Below are 18,445 nucleotides of genomic sequence, written 5' to 3'. Positions count from 1 at the left end.
GATTTCCTCTGTGTTCCAGTAGGTGGTCAATCCTTGACAATGTTCCCTGTGCACTAGAGAAGCATGTATAAGCAGTTGTTTTGGAATGAAAGTCTCTGTAAATGTCAATTATGTCCAGTTGGTCTAATGTGTCATTTAAGGTTGTTATTTTCTTATTGATTTTCTGTTTAGATGATCTGTCCATATCTAAGAGTGGGGTATTTAGGTCCTCTACTATGATAATGTTTTGCTCTGTTTCTCCCTTTAGTTCTGTTAGTATTTGCTTTACATGTTTCGGGGCTCCCTGATTGAGAGCATAGATATTAATAAGTGTTATGTCTTCTTGTTGCATGATTCTCTTTATCATTATGAAGTATCCCTCAGTATCTTTCTTTACTTTTTTTTATTTTGAAATCTATTTCATCCAAAATTAGTTCTGCTACTCCCGCTTTTCTCTGACTGCCATTTGCTCGAAATATTATTTTCTACCCTTTCACTTTGAGTTTATATTTGTCTTTGGAACTCAGATGGTCTCCTCGAGCAGCATATGGTTGGGTTTTGTTTCTTGATGCAATTTGCACTCTGCCTTTTTATTGGTGACACAGTCCATTTATATTTAGGGTGATTATTGAAATATGGGGTTTTCCTATAGCCATTTTATCTTTTTTTTTTCCTGGTAGCTTGGTATTTCCATTACTTTCTCTCTTTGTCCTTAGTTTTTTTTTTTTTTTTTGCCTGGAGTACATGGGGAGAAAAAATTTCTATATGTATAGCTAAATTTGTCCTTGTGTTTTATAAAGATAATTACAATAGCTGTGCATAAATGATGATAGAAACTTAAATTAAGGCAGTTATATTAGGTATGGCAAGGGTAAGAAAGTTTTTAGAGTTATTTAGTTAAAAGGTTAAATGAATTATGTTTTTTAATGCTGCTATTCAACAGGTGCAAAAAAGACTTTTGACTGTAAATGTTAGAGAAAATGAAGATGCTTAGCCCTAAAAAGGCAAACAATAATTATAATTCATATATGTACTTAGCTGTAAGTAATAAAGTGTATTATTATAAATATTATTCTATACTATAGTTTTCTTATGAACATGACCGACAATATTAATAATTTAGTGTTACTAAAGACAAATGCTTATTATATATAGTTATATAGTTATATATAGTTATTATATAACTAAAAATAAATGTGTAATGTAATTCCATAAGATTGTATTTGTCTTTTTCTTTGGTATCGCTCCTGTATAATCTACTACCTAAATAAAGACATAATATCTCGAAGTGGATGGCCAGCTTCTGATGGACAATTCTAACCCTCTAAAGTGGTGAGCATTTTTTCCTTTAATTACTACTTTTCAAAAGAAAGAAAAACTTTTAACCCCAAAATAAAGTTTTTGATGATATATATATACACATCAAGTTGCATAACGATGACACAGAATATAACTGTGCTTTCTTACATATAAGAAAAATACTCAGGACAACAGAATGTTCAGTGTGACAAAGAATTAGGTATATAGTAATTTTATGTTTTAATCTGTTAGAGAAACATTAAAACAATGAAAGAGAAGCTGTGACTCAGAATTAACCTCCAGATGTGTTTAATGCTTTCTAAAGAAAGAAGAGTTTTTTAATTGCATTCTTCATATCTTTGTTTCTCAGACTATAAATGATGGGATTGAAGAATGGGGCAAGTACAGTAAACATCAGTGAAATGGCTGTGTCTAAAACTGGTGGATAAGTGGTATTGAAACGCAAGTACATGAGCGATACACTGCCGAAGAACATCAGGAAGATGGTGAAATGACCTGCACAGGTAGAAAAAGCCTTTTGCCGACCCTCAGCAGAGGAAATCCTCAGGATCACGGTGACGATTCTTATGTAGGACAGGGCGATGATTAGGATGGTAATGATGATGGCCACAGAATGGATCACATCCTCAATCAGAATCATGGATGTGTCTGTACAGGCCAAGCTCAGCACAGGGACCAAGTCACAGAAGATCTGGTGGATTTGATTGAGCCCACAGAAAGGCAGTGTTGAAATCATTAAAATCTCAGGAAGTAGGATGAGGAAGCCAAAGATGCAGGAGCATGCAGAGAATTGGGCACAAAGCCGAGGGGTCATGATCATTCGATAGCGAAAAGGGTTGCAGATGGCAACATATCTGTCAATAGCCATGGTGATCAGCAAGATACCTTCTGAATTTCCTAGTGAATGGAAGAAGTACATCTGCAAGAGGCAGCCTGTAGTAGAGATGGTCTTCTTTTCACTGATGAGATTAGAGAGAATCTTGGGAATGGTGGCTGTGGTGTACCAGATCTCCAGAAAGGAAAAGATACTGATGAAATTATACATGGGATTGTGGAGATGGGTGTCCAGCCTTACAGTAAAGAAGATCAATAGATTCCCAATGATGATAAAGATGTAGATAAAAAGTAAAGGAAAGAAGTATAAGAGACTACCATCCTGGATCCGGAGAAAGCCAGTAAAGATAAATTCAGTCACTGTTGATAAATTTCCACTCATCATATCCCCAACAGAACTACTTGTAAATGAAGGAGAAGGAACATACCAGCTCACAAGGAGGTGGAGAGGAAAAGAAGATGTACAGCTAAATAACTGGAATATGTAACAAGGAATAACTTTAAGGTTTTATTTTTTTCCCTAATTTCACACTAATGTACATATTAACCAATATTAGATATTTTTTCTCACTCCCGCAGAAGCACAATTACAGAAATAGATGTCTCCAAATGTTTTTAGTAGTACAAAATTAGTATAATTTTTAACTTAACTTCTAATTTAAGTATTTGTATTAATAAGTTATACACAAGTACTGTATTATGACATGTATAGTAATTCAAATATATATTACATGTCATAAAATATATAGTGAATTACTGTACAAGTTATAATATATGACATGTCATAATACATATGACATGTACAGTAATTCACAATATATATATTATGACATGTAATTCAAATATATATGTAGAATACATAATAATAAATTTAAAAAGTAAGGAGCATGGAGAAAAAATAGACATAATAGAAGTTATGTCATTCTATTTTCCCACCCAATTGGACCATCTTGCACACTCTTCTTTGGAGATCTCTGTTCTAGGGGATTAGAATGTAAACCTGGGGTTTATACTGAAATTCCAATTAAGCCTATTAATATTTATATGTGTTATTGCATATTACTTAATCTTTCAGTCTCAAGTACTCATTTGTGAAATGAGGTTAAAAATAGTATCTATCTAATAAGGATGTGGTAGGATCAAGTAAATACCTGCAAAAGACTTATACATTACCTGGTGGAGTAATAAAATCCACTACACCTCTCCTTATTTTATAACATTTTATGTATACTTTCTATACTATTATTCCTCTGAAGATTCTCTGACCAAGTTGAGCAATGCCCTGCCTGCCAATTACTAATGAAAACTTCAGCTCTCTCTGGCATTAGAAACAGTTCAATACTCCTACTTGAGGCTTTCTTCCTCTGCCCTGTGATTCCATTCTCAATAGAAGTGGCTCCTAGTGGCTCTTAGAGGTGGTTCTGACTTTGGTTTTTACTTTTGTTTCACTTATTTTTATTTATACTCTCATTCTTACTCTTATTTTTCCTCTCTTCTCTTATATTAACTTGGCTGCTCTTCTTTGCTTTTTTAAATTTGTAATTTTTTAAATTTTTACTTTTTTATTAAGTTTATTGGGATAACATTGGTTAATACAATTATATAATTTTCAGGTGTACATTATAGTTTGACATCTATATATTTTATTGTGTGATTACCACCTAAAGTCCAGTTTCCTTCAGCTACCATATATTTGATCCCCTTACCCACTTCACCCTCCCCTTAAACCCTTATATTTGACCACCTTTACCTCATCTACCTCTCCCTTCCTCCCCCACCTCCTACCCTCTGGTAACTACTAGTCCATTGTCCATGTCCCTAAGTCTCTGTTTGTTCTGTTCATTTGTTGCTTTTAGGTTTATATCCCACATATCAGTGATATCATGTAATTTTCAACTTTTTTTGTATGGCTTATTTCACGTAGAATGATTATCTCGAGGTTCATCCATGTTGTCGCAAACAGAAGTATATCATCTCTTCTTATGGCAGAGTAATATTCCATTGTATATATGTGCTACAGCTTCTTTAGCCAATCATCTATCATAGGACACTTTGGTTGCTTCCATGTCCTGGCCACTGTGAATAATGCTGCTATGAACATCGGTGTGCAAATATCTTTTCAGATATGGGTTTTCAAGTCTTTGAGGTAAATATCCAGTAGAGGGATTGCTGGATAATATGGTAGATCAATTCTAAATAGGAATCTTAAATAAGATACTAGAAAACTAAATATAGTAACATATTAAAAAGATTATACACCAGGAACAAGTGGGCTTCATCCCAGGGGCACATGGATGGTCCAACATATGCAAGTTGATTAATGTGGTATACTACGTAAACAAATTAAAAAATAAGAATCACATGATCATATCAATAGATGCAGAAAAAGCCTTCAACAAGATACAGCATCGATTTATGATCAAAACACTTAACAAAATCAGTATAGAAGCAAATTACCTTAATATTATAAAGACCATCCATGACAAATCCTCAGCTAACATTATACTTTATGGTGAAAAACTGAAAATCTTCCCTCTAAGATCAGGAAGAGGCAAGACTGTCCACTATCACCACTGTTATTTAATATAACATTGGAGGTACTAGTGAGTGTAATCAGGCAAGAAAAAGATATAAAAGGCATCCAAATAGGAAATGAAGAAGTCAAACTGTCACTATTTGTGGATGACATGATTCTCTATTTAAAAAACCCTAAAGACTCAAGAAGAACACTCCTAGAAACAATAGGCAAATACAGTAAAGTCTCTGGATACAAAATCAATATTTAAAAATCCATAGCGTTCTTATAGTCTAATAATAAATTGTCAGAAAACGAAGAGAAAAAACTAATTCTTTTTATCAATTGAGATATAAAATGTGTTATATATATATATATATATATATATATATATATATATATATATATATATATATATATATATAGCTCACTTAGGAATAAATCTAAAAAAATTGTGAAGGACCTATATAATGAAAACTATAAAACCCTATTAAAAGAAATCGAAGAAGATACAAAAAAATGGAAAGATATTTCATGTGCTTGGATTGGAAGAATCAACATAGTTAAAATGACCACATTACCTAAACCATTATACACATTTAATGCAATCCCCATCAAAATCTCATTGGTATTTTTTAAAGAAATAGAACAAAAAAATCATCAAATTTGTATGGAAGCACAAAAGACCCTGAATTTCCAAAGCTATTTTGAGAAAAAAGAATAACTCTGGAGGCATCACTCCGCTTGACTACAAATTATACTACAAAGCAACAGTAATCAAAATGGCATGGTATTGGCAGCAAAACAGACATACAGACAAGTGGAACAGAATCAAGATTCCAGAAGTAAACCCATATTTATATGGGCAAAGAATTTTTGACTAAAGAGCCAAAAGCATACAGTGGAGAAAGGAAAGCCTCTTCAAAAAATGATGCTGGGAAAATTGGAAGGCCACCTGCAAAAGAATGAAATTCGACTGTTGTCTATCACCACACACCAAAATCAACTCAAAATGGATGAAGGACCTGAATATAAGACCTGAAACAATAAAATGTATAAAAGAAAACAGGAACGAATCTCAAGGACCTTGGGCTTAAAGAGGATTTTATAAATTTGACCTCAAAGGCAAGGGAAATAAAAGCAAAAATAAATGAACGAGACTACAGCAAACTAAAAAGCTTCTGCATAGCAAAAGAAATTGTCAACAACATGAAGAGACAACCATCTCAATGGGAAAATATAGTTGCATGCAATGTCTCTGATAAAAGCCTAATATCTAAAATATACAAAGAACTCATACGTCTCAATAACAACAACAACAATAACAACAACAAATGATCCGATCAAAAAATGGGCAGAGGACCTGAACAGACACTTCTCCCTAGAGGACATACAAATGGCCAACAAACATATGAAAAGGTGCTCAACATCACTAGCTATTAGGGAAATACAAATCAAAACCAGAATGAGATACCATCTCACGCCTGTTAGAATAGCTGTAATCAACAGGACAAGTAATAAGAAATGTTGGAGAGGATGTGGAGAAAAAGGAACCCTCATACACTGCTGGTGGGACTGCAAATTGGTATAGCCACTATGGAAAACAGTATGGTGGTTCCTCAAAAAACTAAGAATTGGCTGCTTTTCTTAAACTCTTTCCCAAGTGTTTATTTCCCCCGGGCTCCCATCATCTATTCTAACCTCTGTAATTCTATATGCTCCATGGTGATCTTTTCCACTTACAAGAGATTTCAACTATTACTATTTCCAAATATTTTCTCCAGGTAGCTCTTTCATAAACTCCAAACCAACATATCTGACTCTGAACTTTCTCTAGTTTCACCTCCTGGCATTTCTTAACTCTATTCTCTGTAATCCCAATGTTCACGCTGTTTTGTGAAATCATGGCACCCTCCCATGTGTGTTACTTCCTCTGACTGGAATGTAGCATGCCTTTACTTCTTCTGCTCCCTCTCCTGACACAAAAGCAACATAAAATACTGGTTAATAATCTGTATACCAGAAACAAATTGCCAGGATTTAAATGTTCTTCATTGCTTATAAACCCTGTGAGTTAAGTCAAGTTACTTAGCCTTTCTCTGGCTTTAATTCCCTATTTGTAAGATGAAGAAAATATTAATACTAGAGCATAAGGTTTTGAGAATGGCTGAATATATTATAACAACAATAATAACATAGTAGGTATGGTACTTACTGTGGCAAGCACTGCCCCACGCACAAGCATATATATTTTTTTATCTAATGCTCATGATATTTTAATGAGGTAAGATTATTATCCCCATCTTATAGATGAGAAAACTTAGGCACAGACAAGTTAAATACTTTGCCCAGGGATTCTCAGCTGAAAACGACAAAGTCAGAATTTAAATCCATACACTACATCTCTAGTGATATGTTTTAACCTGCACTTAACTGCCTCTACTAATATATGCGAATATATATTAAACGCTTAGAGTATTGTGAGGAATGTGTAAACACTCTGAAATATTGGGCATTATCATGCTAGAATTTCTGTATTGTATTTATCATGTTGCATAATAATTATCAATTTACTTGTTTTACCTTCTCTAGACTGAGTTTATCCTTCAGGAAGTAAAAACCTTTTATCTTGCAGTATATAGAACAGAAATGGTATGTAAATAATTGTTGATGTCAAATAAATTAACTTGGAATCGAGCCACTGGGTATAATCATAATTAAACTCAAAGACAGCCATGGAAAAGTGAGCAAAGAAAATTGGGGACTATTTGGAAAGGAAAATATGACAATTCAGTTTTAATAAGAATCCTAACCAAGTCTGGACGAAATGACCTGTCAACAGATGGCATCATAAGTGGGCTATCTTGTTTCATATATAGCTGTGCCCAATATCCCAGAAGGTAGTTTCTCCTAAACTTGCCATTGCCTCCCTCAAAGCTTCTAAATTCTTTTACAATGCAGTTTTCAGGGTACAAAATTATTATTCTTAAGCATGATGAGTGAATTCTTTTTTTCCAAGCTTCGGTCTTCTGCATTCACCTCTACCAAAGACCACAGAAACTCCTCTATCTGTTTGAGTCTCTGCATCCTTCATATCCCTTCAGCCTCTTCAAAGGGGAACTTATGGTTGCTTTCACAGACATTCCAGGGAATAGCAGGGAGGGGACATGGGCTTCACAAGGGATTCCTCCCCTGTGCCAAAACAGAGAGCAACACTTGTCCTCATTAAGTTAATTAGAAGAAATGTCCCCACTGTACTTTCCTCTCATTAGATTTTCAAATTGAAATTGTCAATAAACATTTTTTCTTGATTGCACTCATCTTCCTGAACACCGTAAGCTACTTTCTCCAGCACTGTGGTTATTCTCTTAGCTGCATGTGTCTACCAAGACTCTCTGCAAAGAAGAGTTTTGTTGTGGTACTGCTCTTCTTAAATGAACACACAGACGTGGGAAGTCTTGAAAGAAATATACTGCTGACACCAGTAAACATCTTGAAAAAATAATAGCAAATAATATCCTTTCATAATAAACATGTCATTGGGATATTGTGCCAATATTGAAGTGATTTTTCTCATGTTACAAATGCATGTGAATTTATCCTACCCTAAAGGATTCAGGATGATTTTACTGATCTCTCTATTGATGGTCAATATCTCACCCTTTTTCACACAATCGTTCTCCACTCCATGTGTTCAATCCATTGCTCTATTGAAAACTCAAAGTTATTTTTTTTAATCTAGTTGCTTTTATTGTGTAATCTTCTTAGAAATATGTATCAAATTTTGGGATGAGAAGAGGCTTCTTTTCTCTCTGAGTTTTGTGTAACATTTCTTCCTATGACTTGGGGGCCTATTTTTCTTGTCTAATGTCTCTAATATGCATTTTTTTGAAATTTGAAAATTTCAACTGACAAAATTTTATTTCTAATGATTTAGCATGTCATGAAACAGTTTATTTTTCAAACTAAATTTATTGGGGTGACATTGGTAATAAAATTATATAGATTTTGAGTGTACAATTCTATATTACATCATCTTTATATTGTAGAATGTATTCTATTTTTGAAAAAATGTTATTGAGGTATAATTTGTATACAAAGAACTGCACATATTTAATTTGTACAGTTTGATGAGTTTGAACACATGCAAACGCTCTTGATACCATCAACACAAAGTAATAAATATATATCCAACACCTTCCAGAGTTTTCTGGTGTCCTTTTTGTTGGTTATTTTATTTTTATTTTTTGGTTCTTTCATGTGTATTAAGTGTTAAGAATACTTAACATGAGATCTACAATTTTAACAAATTTTGAAGTACACAATACTATGTTCTTGACTACAGACACTATGTTATAAAGCAGATCTCTAGAACTAGTTCATCTATCATGACTGGAACTTTATATCCATTGAACAATTTCCCATATCCCCCACCCCTCAGCTCCTGGCAACTATAATTATGTTTTCTGTTTCTATGAGTTTGACTATTTTAAATACCTCATCTGGTGGAATCACGTAGTATTTGTCCTCCTGTGACTAGCTTGTTTCACTTAGCATAATACCCTCCAGGTTCATTCATGTTGTTGTAAATGGTAGACTTCTTTTTAAAGTCTAAATAATATTCCATTGTCTCCATATACCACATTTTTTTATCCATTCATCTTATGATAGACATTTACATTGTTTACATATCTTGGATATTGTGAACAGTACTGCAATAAACATGAGAGTGCAGATATCTCTTTGAGGTCCTGATTTCAATTGTTTTGATATTTACCCAGAAGTAAGATTGCTGGATTATATGGTAGCTATAATTTTAATTTTTGAGAAAGCTCTGTACTGTTTTTCATAACTGCTACACCATTTTACATCCTCACCAAAAGTGTACAAGGTTTCCAATTTCTCCACAATCTCACCAACAGCCGTTATCTATGTTTTTTGGTTAACAGCCATTCTAACAGGTGTGAAGTGATGTCTCATCGTAGTTCTGACTTACATGTCTCTGGTGATTAATAATTTTGAGAATTTCAAACTAACTTTAAATTGAATGTCTTCAATTTAAATGTTTGTTCAAGTCCTTTGCCTATTTTTTAAAAATTAGGTGGTGGTGGTGGTGGTGGTGGTGGTGGTTGTTATTATTATTATTATTATTATTATTATTATTACTAAATTGAGTGTAGGAGCTTCTTGTATATTTGGGAAGGAGAGACTGTTCCATGATGTGACCTCTATCCATCCCTTGAGCTGGACCTGGGCAAAAACAGAGGTTATTTTCTGCAAATCCCCTTTAGAGGCTGTCTGATTGTAATTGATGTTCCTTCTGACATAAATCAGCACTACTTCCCCTGCCTCCTGTCACGTGCTGGTTCCTGGAACAGGTTGTTGTCCTAATCTGGTCAAAAATGTAATTTCTGGTAGCATTCACATACTCGTACCCATGAATATCATCCTGTATAATTCTCTGGTGCCTGCCAAGCAGCGTGTGGATCCACTTCATCTTGCAGCTGCCCAAGAGATGTTTATAAATTTCCCTTAATAAACTTTATTAATTACCAGAGTTGAGTGGCCAGCCTCTTTCTTTTGCCATTTCCTATCCTCCACTTATGCAGGTAGATTTTCAGTCTTGGGGTTTTTTTCTTGGCTCTGTGTGTACAACAATATTTTGGAAATTAACCTCTTAGATATATGGTTTTCAAATATTTTCTCATTTAGTAGGTTGCCTTTTTATTCTGTTGTTTCCTTTGCTGTGCAGAAATCTTTTTGTTTGATGTAGTCCTAGTAGTCTATATTTGCTTTTGTTGCCTGTGCTTTGGTGTCATATCTAAGAAGTTATTGCCAAGACCAACGTCAAGAACCTTTTTCCCTATGCTTTCTTCTATGAGATTTTCAGTGTCAGGTCTTTTTTTGATTTAATGGTTTAAGTATTTTTAACCCAGGAATATTTTCTTTTAATTTAAATTATTATTTTTTCTCTGTATGCTTTGTTTCTTTCTGGAATTCCTATTATCACATATATGCTCTGTATAATATATTAATATATTCCCTATATATTTCTTTCTCTCTTTGCATTTAACCTTTGGCCTTCATATCATTTCTTTATATGTTGAAATATTTTCTCAAGGCATTTTTCAAATTTATTTTTTTAATTAAATTTATTGGATGACATTGGTTAATAAAATTATATAGACAAGTCAATAATATATCATATGTAAATTTCTTTCTGAAGTCATTTTCTCATTTTCTGATGTATTTAATCTATTATTGAAAAATTTTATTATATTTTATTTTAGTATTTTTATTTGCTACTTTTTTACTAATAGATGCTATCTTCACAAATCTCATTGAATTTTTAAACAAAAATATTTTGAATTTTTTAAAATTAGAGTTAGTCTGTTTCACAAAAGAGCATTTGATTTCAATTCCTAAATCTCTTTTTTTGGTTTTTAATTATAGTAATTCAAGTAATTATTGGACCATGCATTTAACAAAGTTAATGCATTTAACAAAGTCTTAAATCATGCAGTGTAGGGAAGGACTATAAAGTGATTTAGAAAAAAGGTAATCTAGTGTTTGCGTGAGTATGTGTCTGTGTGTGACTACATATATGAATATAAAAACTGGCTAGTGAAGAATGTGTCAAATATCTAATTGCTCATGGCAAATATGGAAGTATCTGCCATGAAGTCTCAAATAAGCTATAGATAATTGCTGTTGTTCCAAGAAATTGTACTTTTCTGGTTTTGTTTTAGCCACTTGAGCTTACACGGATATCTAATCACTTCTCTATCTTGTGTATTTCAGATTTACTTTTCATGCACTTCTCTAGCACAGCTCAAGGGATAGCTTCATTGTGATTCTATCTGATCTATTCCTTCTATGCAGAGTTCTTATATGAACTATGGCCCTTAGCATCTGCTTTTCTTAGGTTTGATTATTTTTTCCATAGCTTTTATATAGAATTCCATCCATTTAATTCCTAAGTTTTCATTTCCTTGTCCAATATTTGGCAGATAACTATTGTCTTCAGTTGGATCTCATATGTATTCATACTTGAAGAGATGATTCAAGATAGAGGATCAATTGAGGATTCTCTTTTTCCCAGTACTTATAATATTTTGGTTTTGTTTGTTTGTTTGTTTATTTGTTTGTTCTGACATTGCTCTTAGTTTTTAAATATACATCTTTGATTATTGCTGGACTACCCAATAGACAGACTTTACTGGAGCTTTAATTTTTTAGCCAAATTAATGTATTTTTTTTCCTTGAAAAGAAGGTGATATATTGTATTTCAGGGTATTAAAATAACCATCATAAATGTCTTTGGGTAACCTTATGGATATTTTAATCCTTATTATTTTATTCTTAACACTTTTCAGTACTTATGGCATCTAACAGTTTATCCAGTCCTGACTTTGTTTATTTCTATAGAATTTTTGGTAAAAGCAAATTTAAATATGTGGGTTTAAACTTCTATCTTAATGCAGAAATCTAAACTTGCATTTTAGAAAATTAATTTCTGGTGGAAATGCACAGAATGCATTTCAAAGGGAACAAAAATGAAAGCAAGAGTTAGTCAAAATGGTGTATATCTATATTTATCTATCGATTGATCAATCGACTTATCTACTTATCTACCCATCCATCTATATTTTTATATAGATGCATTTGAGACTACGTTCAACCAAATAATTTAATTCAATAAAAGTGGATGAATTCAACCAAAACAGCCCATATAAAATTCTACTTGACTCCTGAGAAACAGTAGTAACCAAAACATTATAAAAATAATCATACCTAAGTATTCCTAAGTATGAGCTTTTGTTCTTAATATATCACTCTTTCTTATAGCATCATTTAAATTAGTCATAACAAATGCTAGTAATTAGTGGCAAATAATATTAACAGTTAACACTTATTTTGTACTCTATGTTATGCAGTATCCTAAGTAGTTGTATTTAATTTTCATAACTGTATAAACTTCTATTTTAAAAATATATAATCTTTACATTCATTTCATAGATTATAAAACTAATATGCAGAGAAATTAGTTTATAACTTGTTCAAGATCAGAAAGCTAGTATGTGGTACTGGTGAAATATGAATCTTAACCTCTTCTGCAGATCTCATTATTTTTAGCACTATATTTTATAATCTATAGTTGTTACTAAAGCTTATATAATAATAGTAATAATACTTATATAACAGTAAAATTACTGTTAATAAAATATATTTTAATGGCTTAAACATCATATTTCCATTTATTTATCCATCCGTGTAAGTCTAAACAGGTAGACTATGATGTCTTCATTGAACTTGTATAAATAAAATAACATCTACATGGGAAGAAGAACTGGGATAAATAGAAAATATCAGTGTGACAATGAATAATTTATAGGTTGATCTTATGGTTTAGTGTGTTAAAGTAACCTCCAAAGCGAGAGTTGTATGTGAGCTACGATTAACTTGCAGATGCGTTAAACCCCTTCTGAAGGCAGAGAAGTTTCTTTTTTTAAAATAAATTTACTTATTTAAATTAGTTTCAAGTATACAGTACATTGAAGGGACATCTATATTGTTCATAAAACAATTCTCCCAATTGCTCTCTCCCTCTCCTGCCCTCCACTTAGCCATCATATTAACGCTAACTGCATTCCCTGTGCTGTGCTTCTCATTCTTGTGCCCAACTATCAACTACTAATTTGTGCTTCTTTAATCCTTCACCCCATTCTCCCAGTCCCCAAACACCCCTCCCCTCGGTCTGTCACTAAATTGTCCACTATGTCTATGAGTCTGTTTTTGATTAGTTTATTCTTTTCGTTCCTTAGATTACACATATAAGTGAAATCATATGGTACTTATCTTTCTCTGTCTGACTTATTTCACTCAGCATAATAACATCTAGGTCCATCCACGTTGTTGCAAATGGTAGGATTTCATTTTTTTTTAATGGCTGAGTAATATTCCATTGTATATATGAGCAATATTTTATTTATCCAATTGTCTGTTGATGGGCATTTAGGTTGCCTCCATATCTTGGCTATTGTATATTGTGCTGCTATGTATATTGGATTGCATAGATCTTTGTAAATTATTGTTTTGGCTCTCTTTGGATAAATACCCAGAAGTGCAATTGCTGGGTCAAAAGATATATCCATTTTTAATATTTTGAGAAACCTCCATACTGTTTCCATAGCAGATGCATCAATTTGCAATCCCACCAACAATGTATGAGGGTTCCCTTTACACAACATCCTCGCCAACACTTGTTGTTTTTTGATTAATTGATGAAAGCCATTCTGACAGATGTGAAGTGATATCTCATGTGGTTTTAATTTTCATTTCTCTGATGATTAGTGACCTTGAGCATCTTTTCATGTCTGTTAGCCTACTCTATTTCCTCTTTGGAGAAGTGTCTGTTCAGGTCTTCTGCTCATTTTTTAAATTGGATTGTTTGTTTTTTTTGTTGTTGAGTTGTATAAGTTCTTTATAATTTTTGGATATTAATCCCATATTAGATGTGTCATCAGTGAATATCTTCACTCAAATAGTTGGTTGTCTTTTTGTTTTGTTGATGATTTCCTTTGCTGTACAAAAACTTTTTAGTTTGATGTAGTCTCATTTGTTTATTTTTGCTTTTGTTTCCCTTGCCCAGGGAGATATATGCAAAAAGAAATTCTTCTTGAAATTTTGGAATAGTTTGAGAAGAATAAGTGATAATTCTTCTTTGAATGTTTGGTAAAATTCACCTATGAAGTCATCTGGTCCAGGACATTTGTATTTTGGGAGATTTTTGATTACTGATTCAATTTTGTTGGTGGTAATTGGTCGGTTCATAATTCTGTTTCTTTTTGACTCAGTCTTTGGATATCGTATGTTTCTAGGAATGCATCCATTTCTTCTAGATTGTCCAATTTGTTGGCATATAATTGCTTCTTATGATCCATTATATTTCTGTGGAGCCTGTGATTATTTCTATTCTTTCATTTCTTATTTTACTTATTTGAGTCCGCTCTCTTTTTCTTTGATGAATCTGGCGAAGGGTCTGTCAATTTTGTTTATCCTTTCAAAGAACCAGCTCTTAGTTTCATTAATCTTTTGTATTGTTTTTCTAGATTTCATTTCATTTATTTCTGCTCTGATCTTTATTATTTCCTTCTTTCTATTCACTTTGGACTTTGCTGTTCTTTTTCTACTTCTTTTAATTAGAAGGTTAGGTTGCTTATTTGAGTTTTTTCTTGTTTCTTAATGTAGGCCTGTATTGTTATGAATTTCCCTCCTAGGACTGCTTTCGCTGTGTCCCATAAATTTTCAGTCATTGTGTTTTTATTTTCATTTGTCTCTAGGTATCTTTTGCTTTCTTCCTTGATCCTATTAATAACTCATTCATTGTTTAGTAGCATGTTATTTAGCCTCCATGTCTTGGTGTATTTTCATTTTTTCTTGTAGTTGATTTCTAGTTTCATACCATTGCAATACGATTTTAATCTTTTTAAATTTATTGAGACTTGCTCTGTGTCCTAACATGTGGTCTATCCTTGAAAATGTTCCATGTGCATTTGAGTAGAATGTACATTTTGCTTTTTGGGGGTAAAATGCTCTGAAAATATCTATTAAGTCCATCTGTCCTAATGTTTCTTTTAGGCTCATTGTTTCCTTGTCGATTCTTTGCCTGAAAGATCTGTCCATTGTTGTCAATGGGACGTTAAAGTCTCCTCCTATGAATGTATTCCCGTTGATCTCTCTTTTTATGTCAATCAATAATTGCTTTATGCATGTAGGTGCTCCTATGTTGGGTGTATATATGTTTACTAGGGTTATGTTCTCTTGATTTATCGATACCTTTATTATGTAATGCCCTTTTTTATCTCTTATTATAGCCTTTGTTTTAAAGTCTATTTTATCTGATATAAGTATTGCTACCTCGGCTTTATTTTTCATTTCTGTTTGAGTGAAATATCTTTTTCCATCCTTTTACTTTCAGTCTGTGAGTGTTGTTTGATCTGAAGTGGGTCTCTTGTAGACACCATATGCATGGGTCTTGTTTTCTTATCCATTCGGTTACCCTATGTCTTTTAATTGGAGCATTTAATTCATTTACATTTAAAGTGATTACCTATAGGCACATCGTTACTGTCATTTTATTATTCATATTTGTTATTTCTATTTTCTTTTTTACCCCTTCTCTTTTTATAGAAGACCCTTTGACATTTCTTGTAATACTGGCTTGTTGGCAATGAATTCCTTAAGCTTTTTTCTGTCTGGGAAGCTCTTTATCTCACCTTCCATTTTAATCGAACGGCATGCTGGGTAGAGTATCTGTGGTAGTAGATTCTTGTTTTTCATAACTTTGAATATTTTTTGCCATTCTCTTCAGGTCTGCAAAGTTTCCACTGAAAAGTCAGCAGACATCCTCATGAGGGTATCCTTGTAAATAACCAACTTCCTTTCTCTTGCCGCTTTTAAGATTCTCTCTTTGTAGTTGACCTTTGGCATTTTAATTATGATGTGTCTTGGTGCAGGTCTGTTTGAATTCCTCTTGTTTGGCACTCTTTGTGCTTCTTGAATTTATATGTCTAATTCCTTTGCCACATAGGAAAGGAATTAGACATATAAATTTCTGTCATTATTTCTTCAAATTGAGTCTTAATACCTTGCTCTCTTCCTCTTCCTATGATTCGGATATTTTTATGCTTCATGCTGTCCCAGAGGTCTCTTAAACTATCCTCATTTTTAAAAATTCTTTTTTCTTTTCGTTGTTATGATTGGGTGTATTAAGCTACCTTGTCTTCCAATTCACTGATTTGATTTTCTGCTTCTTCCAATTTACTGATGAATCCTTCTAGTGTATTCTTCATTTTAGCTTTGTATTTCTTATTTCTGTCTGGTTCATTTTTCTGGTTTCTGTGTCCTTTTTAATGCTTACTATCTCTCTGTTGAGGTTTTCATTGTGCTCATCCATTCTCCCCATTGAGCATCATTATAACCATTATTCTGAACTCTGTCTCTGGTTGGTCGCTTGCCTCCATTTCATTTAGCTTATTTTCTGGAGTTTTCACTAGTTGTTTCATTTGTGGTATGTTTCTTTGTTTTCTCATTTTATTAGCCTCTCCAAGTTCATTTATATGTGTCAGAAATATTTGTTTTGCCTCTCAACCTTGTCCAGATGGCCTAATGTGGAAGGTATCCTGTGTGGTCCAGTGGCACACTCTTCCTGATCTCTTATACTGAGAGCTCTGGACATGACTTTTGTGTGGGTTGGGTGTGATCTTCTGTTGTCGCCAAGCCTTTATTGTTGTTAGTAGATCACTGGGTGGGATTAATGTTTAGGCTGACTAATTGTGGGAATTGGCTGCATCCTCAGGATAAGAGTTGTTGTGTGGGGGCTTACCCCACTGAATCGGATTTGTCCTAGCAGGCTTGTGTTCTTGTTGCAACCACTCTTTGTGTGAATCACTAATAGAACTAATTAGTAGTTGTTCTGTTGTGGTCTGATGTCAGCCTCTAGATGTGTTGGTTGTGCGGCCCTTGGAGAGGGGTCCCCTGTAAGCCAAGGTCAGCCACTATTTTCGATTGCTCAGGGCTACCTGGTGAGAGCTACAAAGTGATCCGCTGATGGTTGTTGTCTATGCTGGATCTCTGAAATGTGACTCACAGTGCTGGTCGCCCACTGAGAATCAAAGGCAGAGAATTTTTTTTTAATTGCAACCGTCATAACCTTATTTCTTATGCTTTAGGTGATAGGGTTGAAAAAGGGAGCAAGAACTGTAAACATCAGTGCAATGACTGTATCCAAAATAGGTGGAAAAGTGATGAAGAAAGGTAGGTACATGAGGGATACACCACCAGAGAATACCAGAAAGGCACCAAGAGGGTATGCACTAGTAGAAAACGCCTTCTGGCAACCCCCAAAAGAAGGAATCCTCAGTACTACTGTGATGATTCTGATATAAGAAAAGGCAATAATCAGGACAAAGGAAATGATAGCAATAGCATGGATCACATCTTCAATCAGGATCATGGACATGTCTGTACAGGCCAGACACAGCACAGGTTCAAAGTCACAGAAAATCTGATGGATTTGATTAGGCCCACAGAGGGTCATTGTGGAAATCCATGCAATCTCTGGGAACAACACAAGAAAGTCAAAGATGTAGGACCTGCAGAGAGCTGAGCACACAGCTAGGGGTCATAATGGTTGGGTAGCAGAGAGGATTACAGATGGTAACATACCTATCAATAGCCATAGTTGTCAGCAAAATCCCCTCTGAATTTCCCAGTGAATGGAGAAAGCACATCTGCAAGAGGCAACCAATCATAGAGATGATCTTCTTTTTACTGATGTACTTGAAAACCATCTTGTAAATGGTAGCTGTGGAGTACTAGATATCCAGAAATAAGAAAATGCTTATAAAATTATACATGGGATTATGGAGCTGAGTATCCATCCTGACTGCAAAAAATACAATGAGATTCCCAAAACAATGAATATGTAGATGACAAACAAAGGGATGAACAAGAGGAAGCTACCATCTTCAAAATGGGAGAAGCCAGAGAAGAGAAACTTAGTCACCATAGTAGTTTAGTTACTTCTTACCATGATCTCAGCAGACTTAATTAATATGGGTAAACAGACACGGCTCACTTCCTAGATAAAATATAAGGAGTCAGATCTACTGGCTCATACAAGAGTCAAATGAAAAAAATGCCTTAGGTATATACCTAATAATTACCTCTATTATTCTTGGATTTATTAAACAGATATTCGTCTAGCGCCTACTATATGCCAAGCACAACTGT

General features: G+C 33.7%; 1 protein-coding gene and 1 pseudogene across 1 annotated transcript; both read right to left on the bottom strand.

Annotated features, from left to right (window-relative positions):
- Positions 1-911: 911 nt before the first annotated feature.
- On the bottom strand, positions 912-2,518 carry LOC120584265 (olfactory receptor 6K3-like). The gene is made up of 2 exons (XM_039839935.1): positions 1,615-2,518; positions 912-952 (listed from the first exon to the last, which is right to left on the bottom strand). The coding sequence occupies exons 1-2, from the start codon at positions 2,516-2,518 to the stop codon at positions 912-914; spliced, it is 945 nt and encodes a 314-aa protein (XP_039695869.1).
- Positions 2,519-17,149: 14,631 nt separating this feature from the next.
- LOC120584264 (olfactory receptor 6K3-like) lies at positions 17,150-18,221 on the bottom strand (annotated as a pseudogene).
- Positions 18,222-18,445: the final 224 nt, after the last annotated feature.

This window comes from Pteropus medius, unplaced genomic scaffold (genome assembly GCF_902729225.1).
Source record: "Pteropus medius unplaced genomic scaffold, Ma_sr-lr_union100, whole genome shotgun sequence".
NCBI classification, from domain to species: Eukaryota; Metazoa; Chordata; class Mammalia; order Chiroptera; family Pteropodidae; genus Pteropus; species Pteropus medius.
Note: the sequence above shows the minus strand (reverse complement) of the source record. Positions and strands in the feature narration are given on the sequence as shown.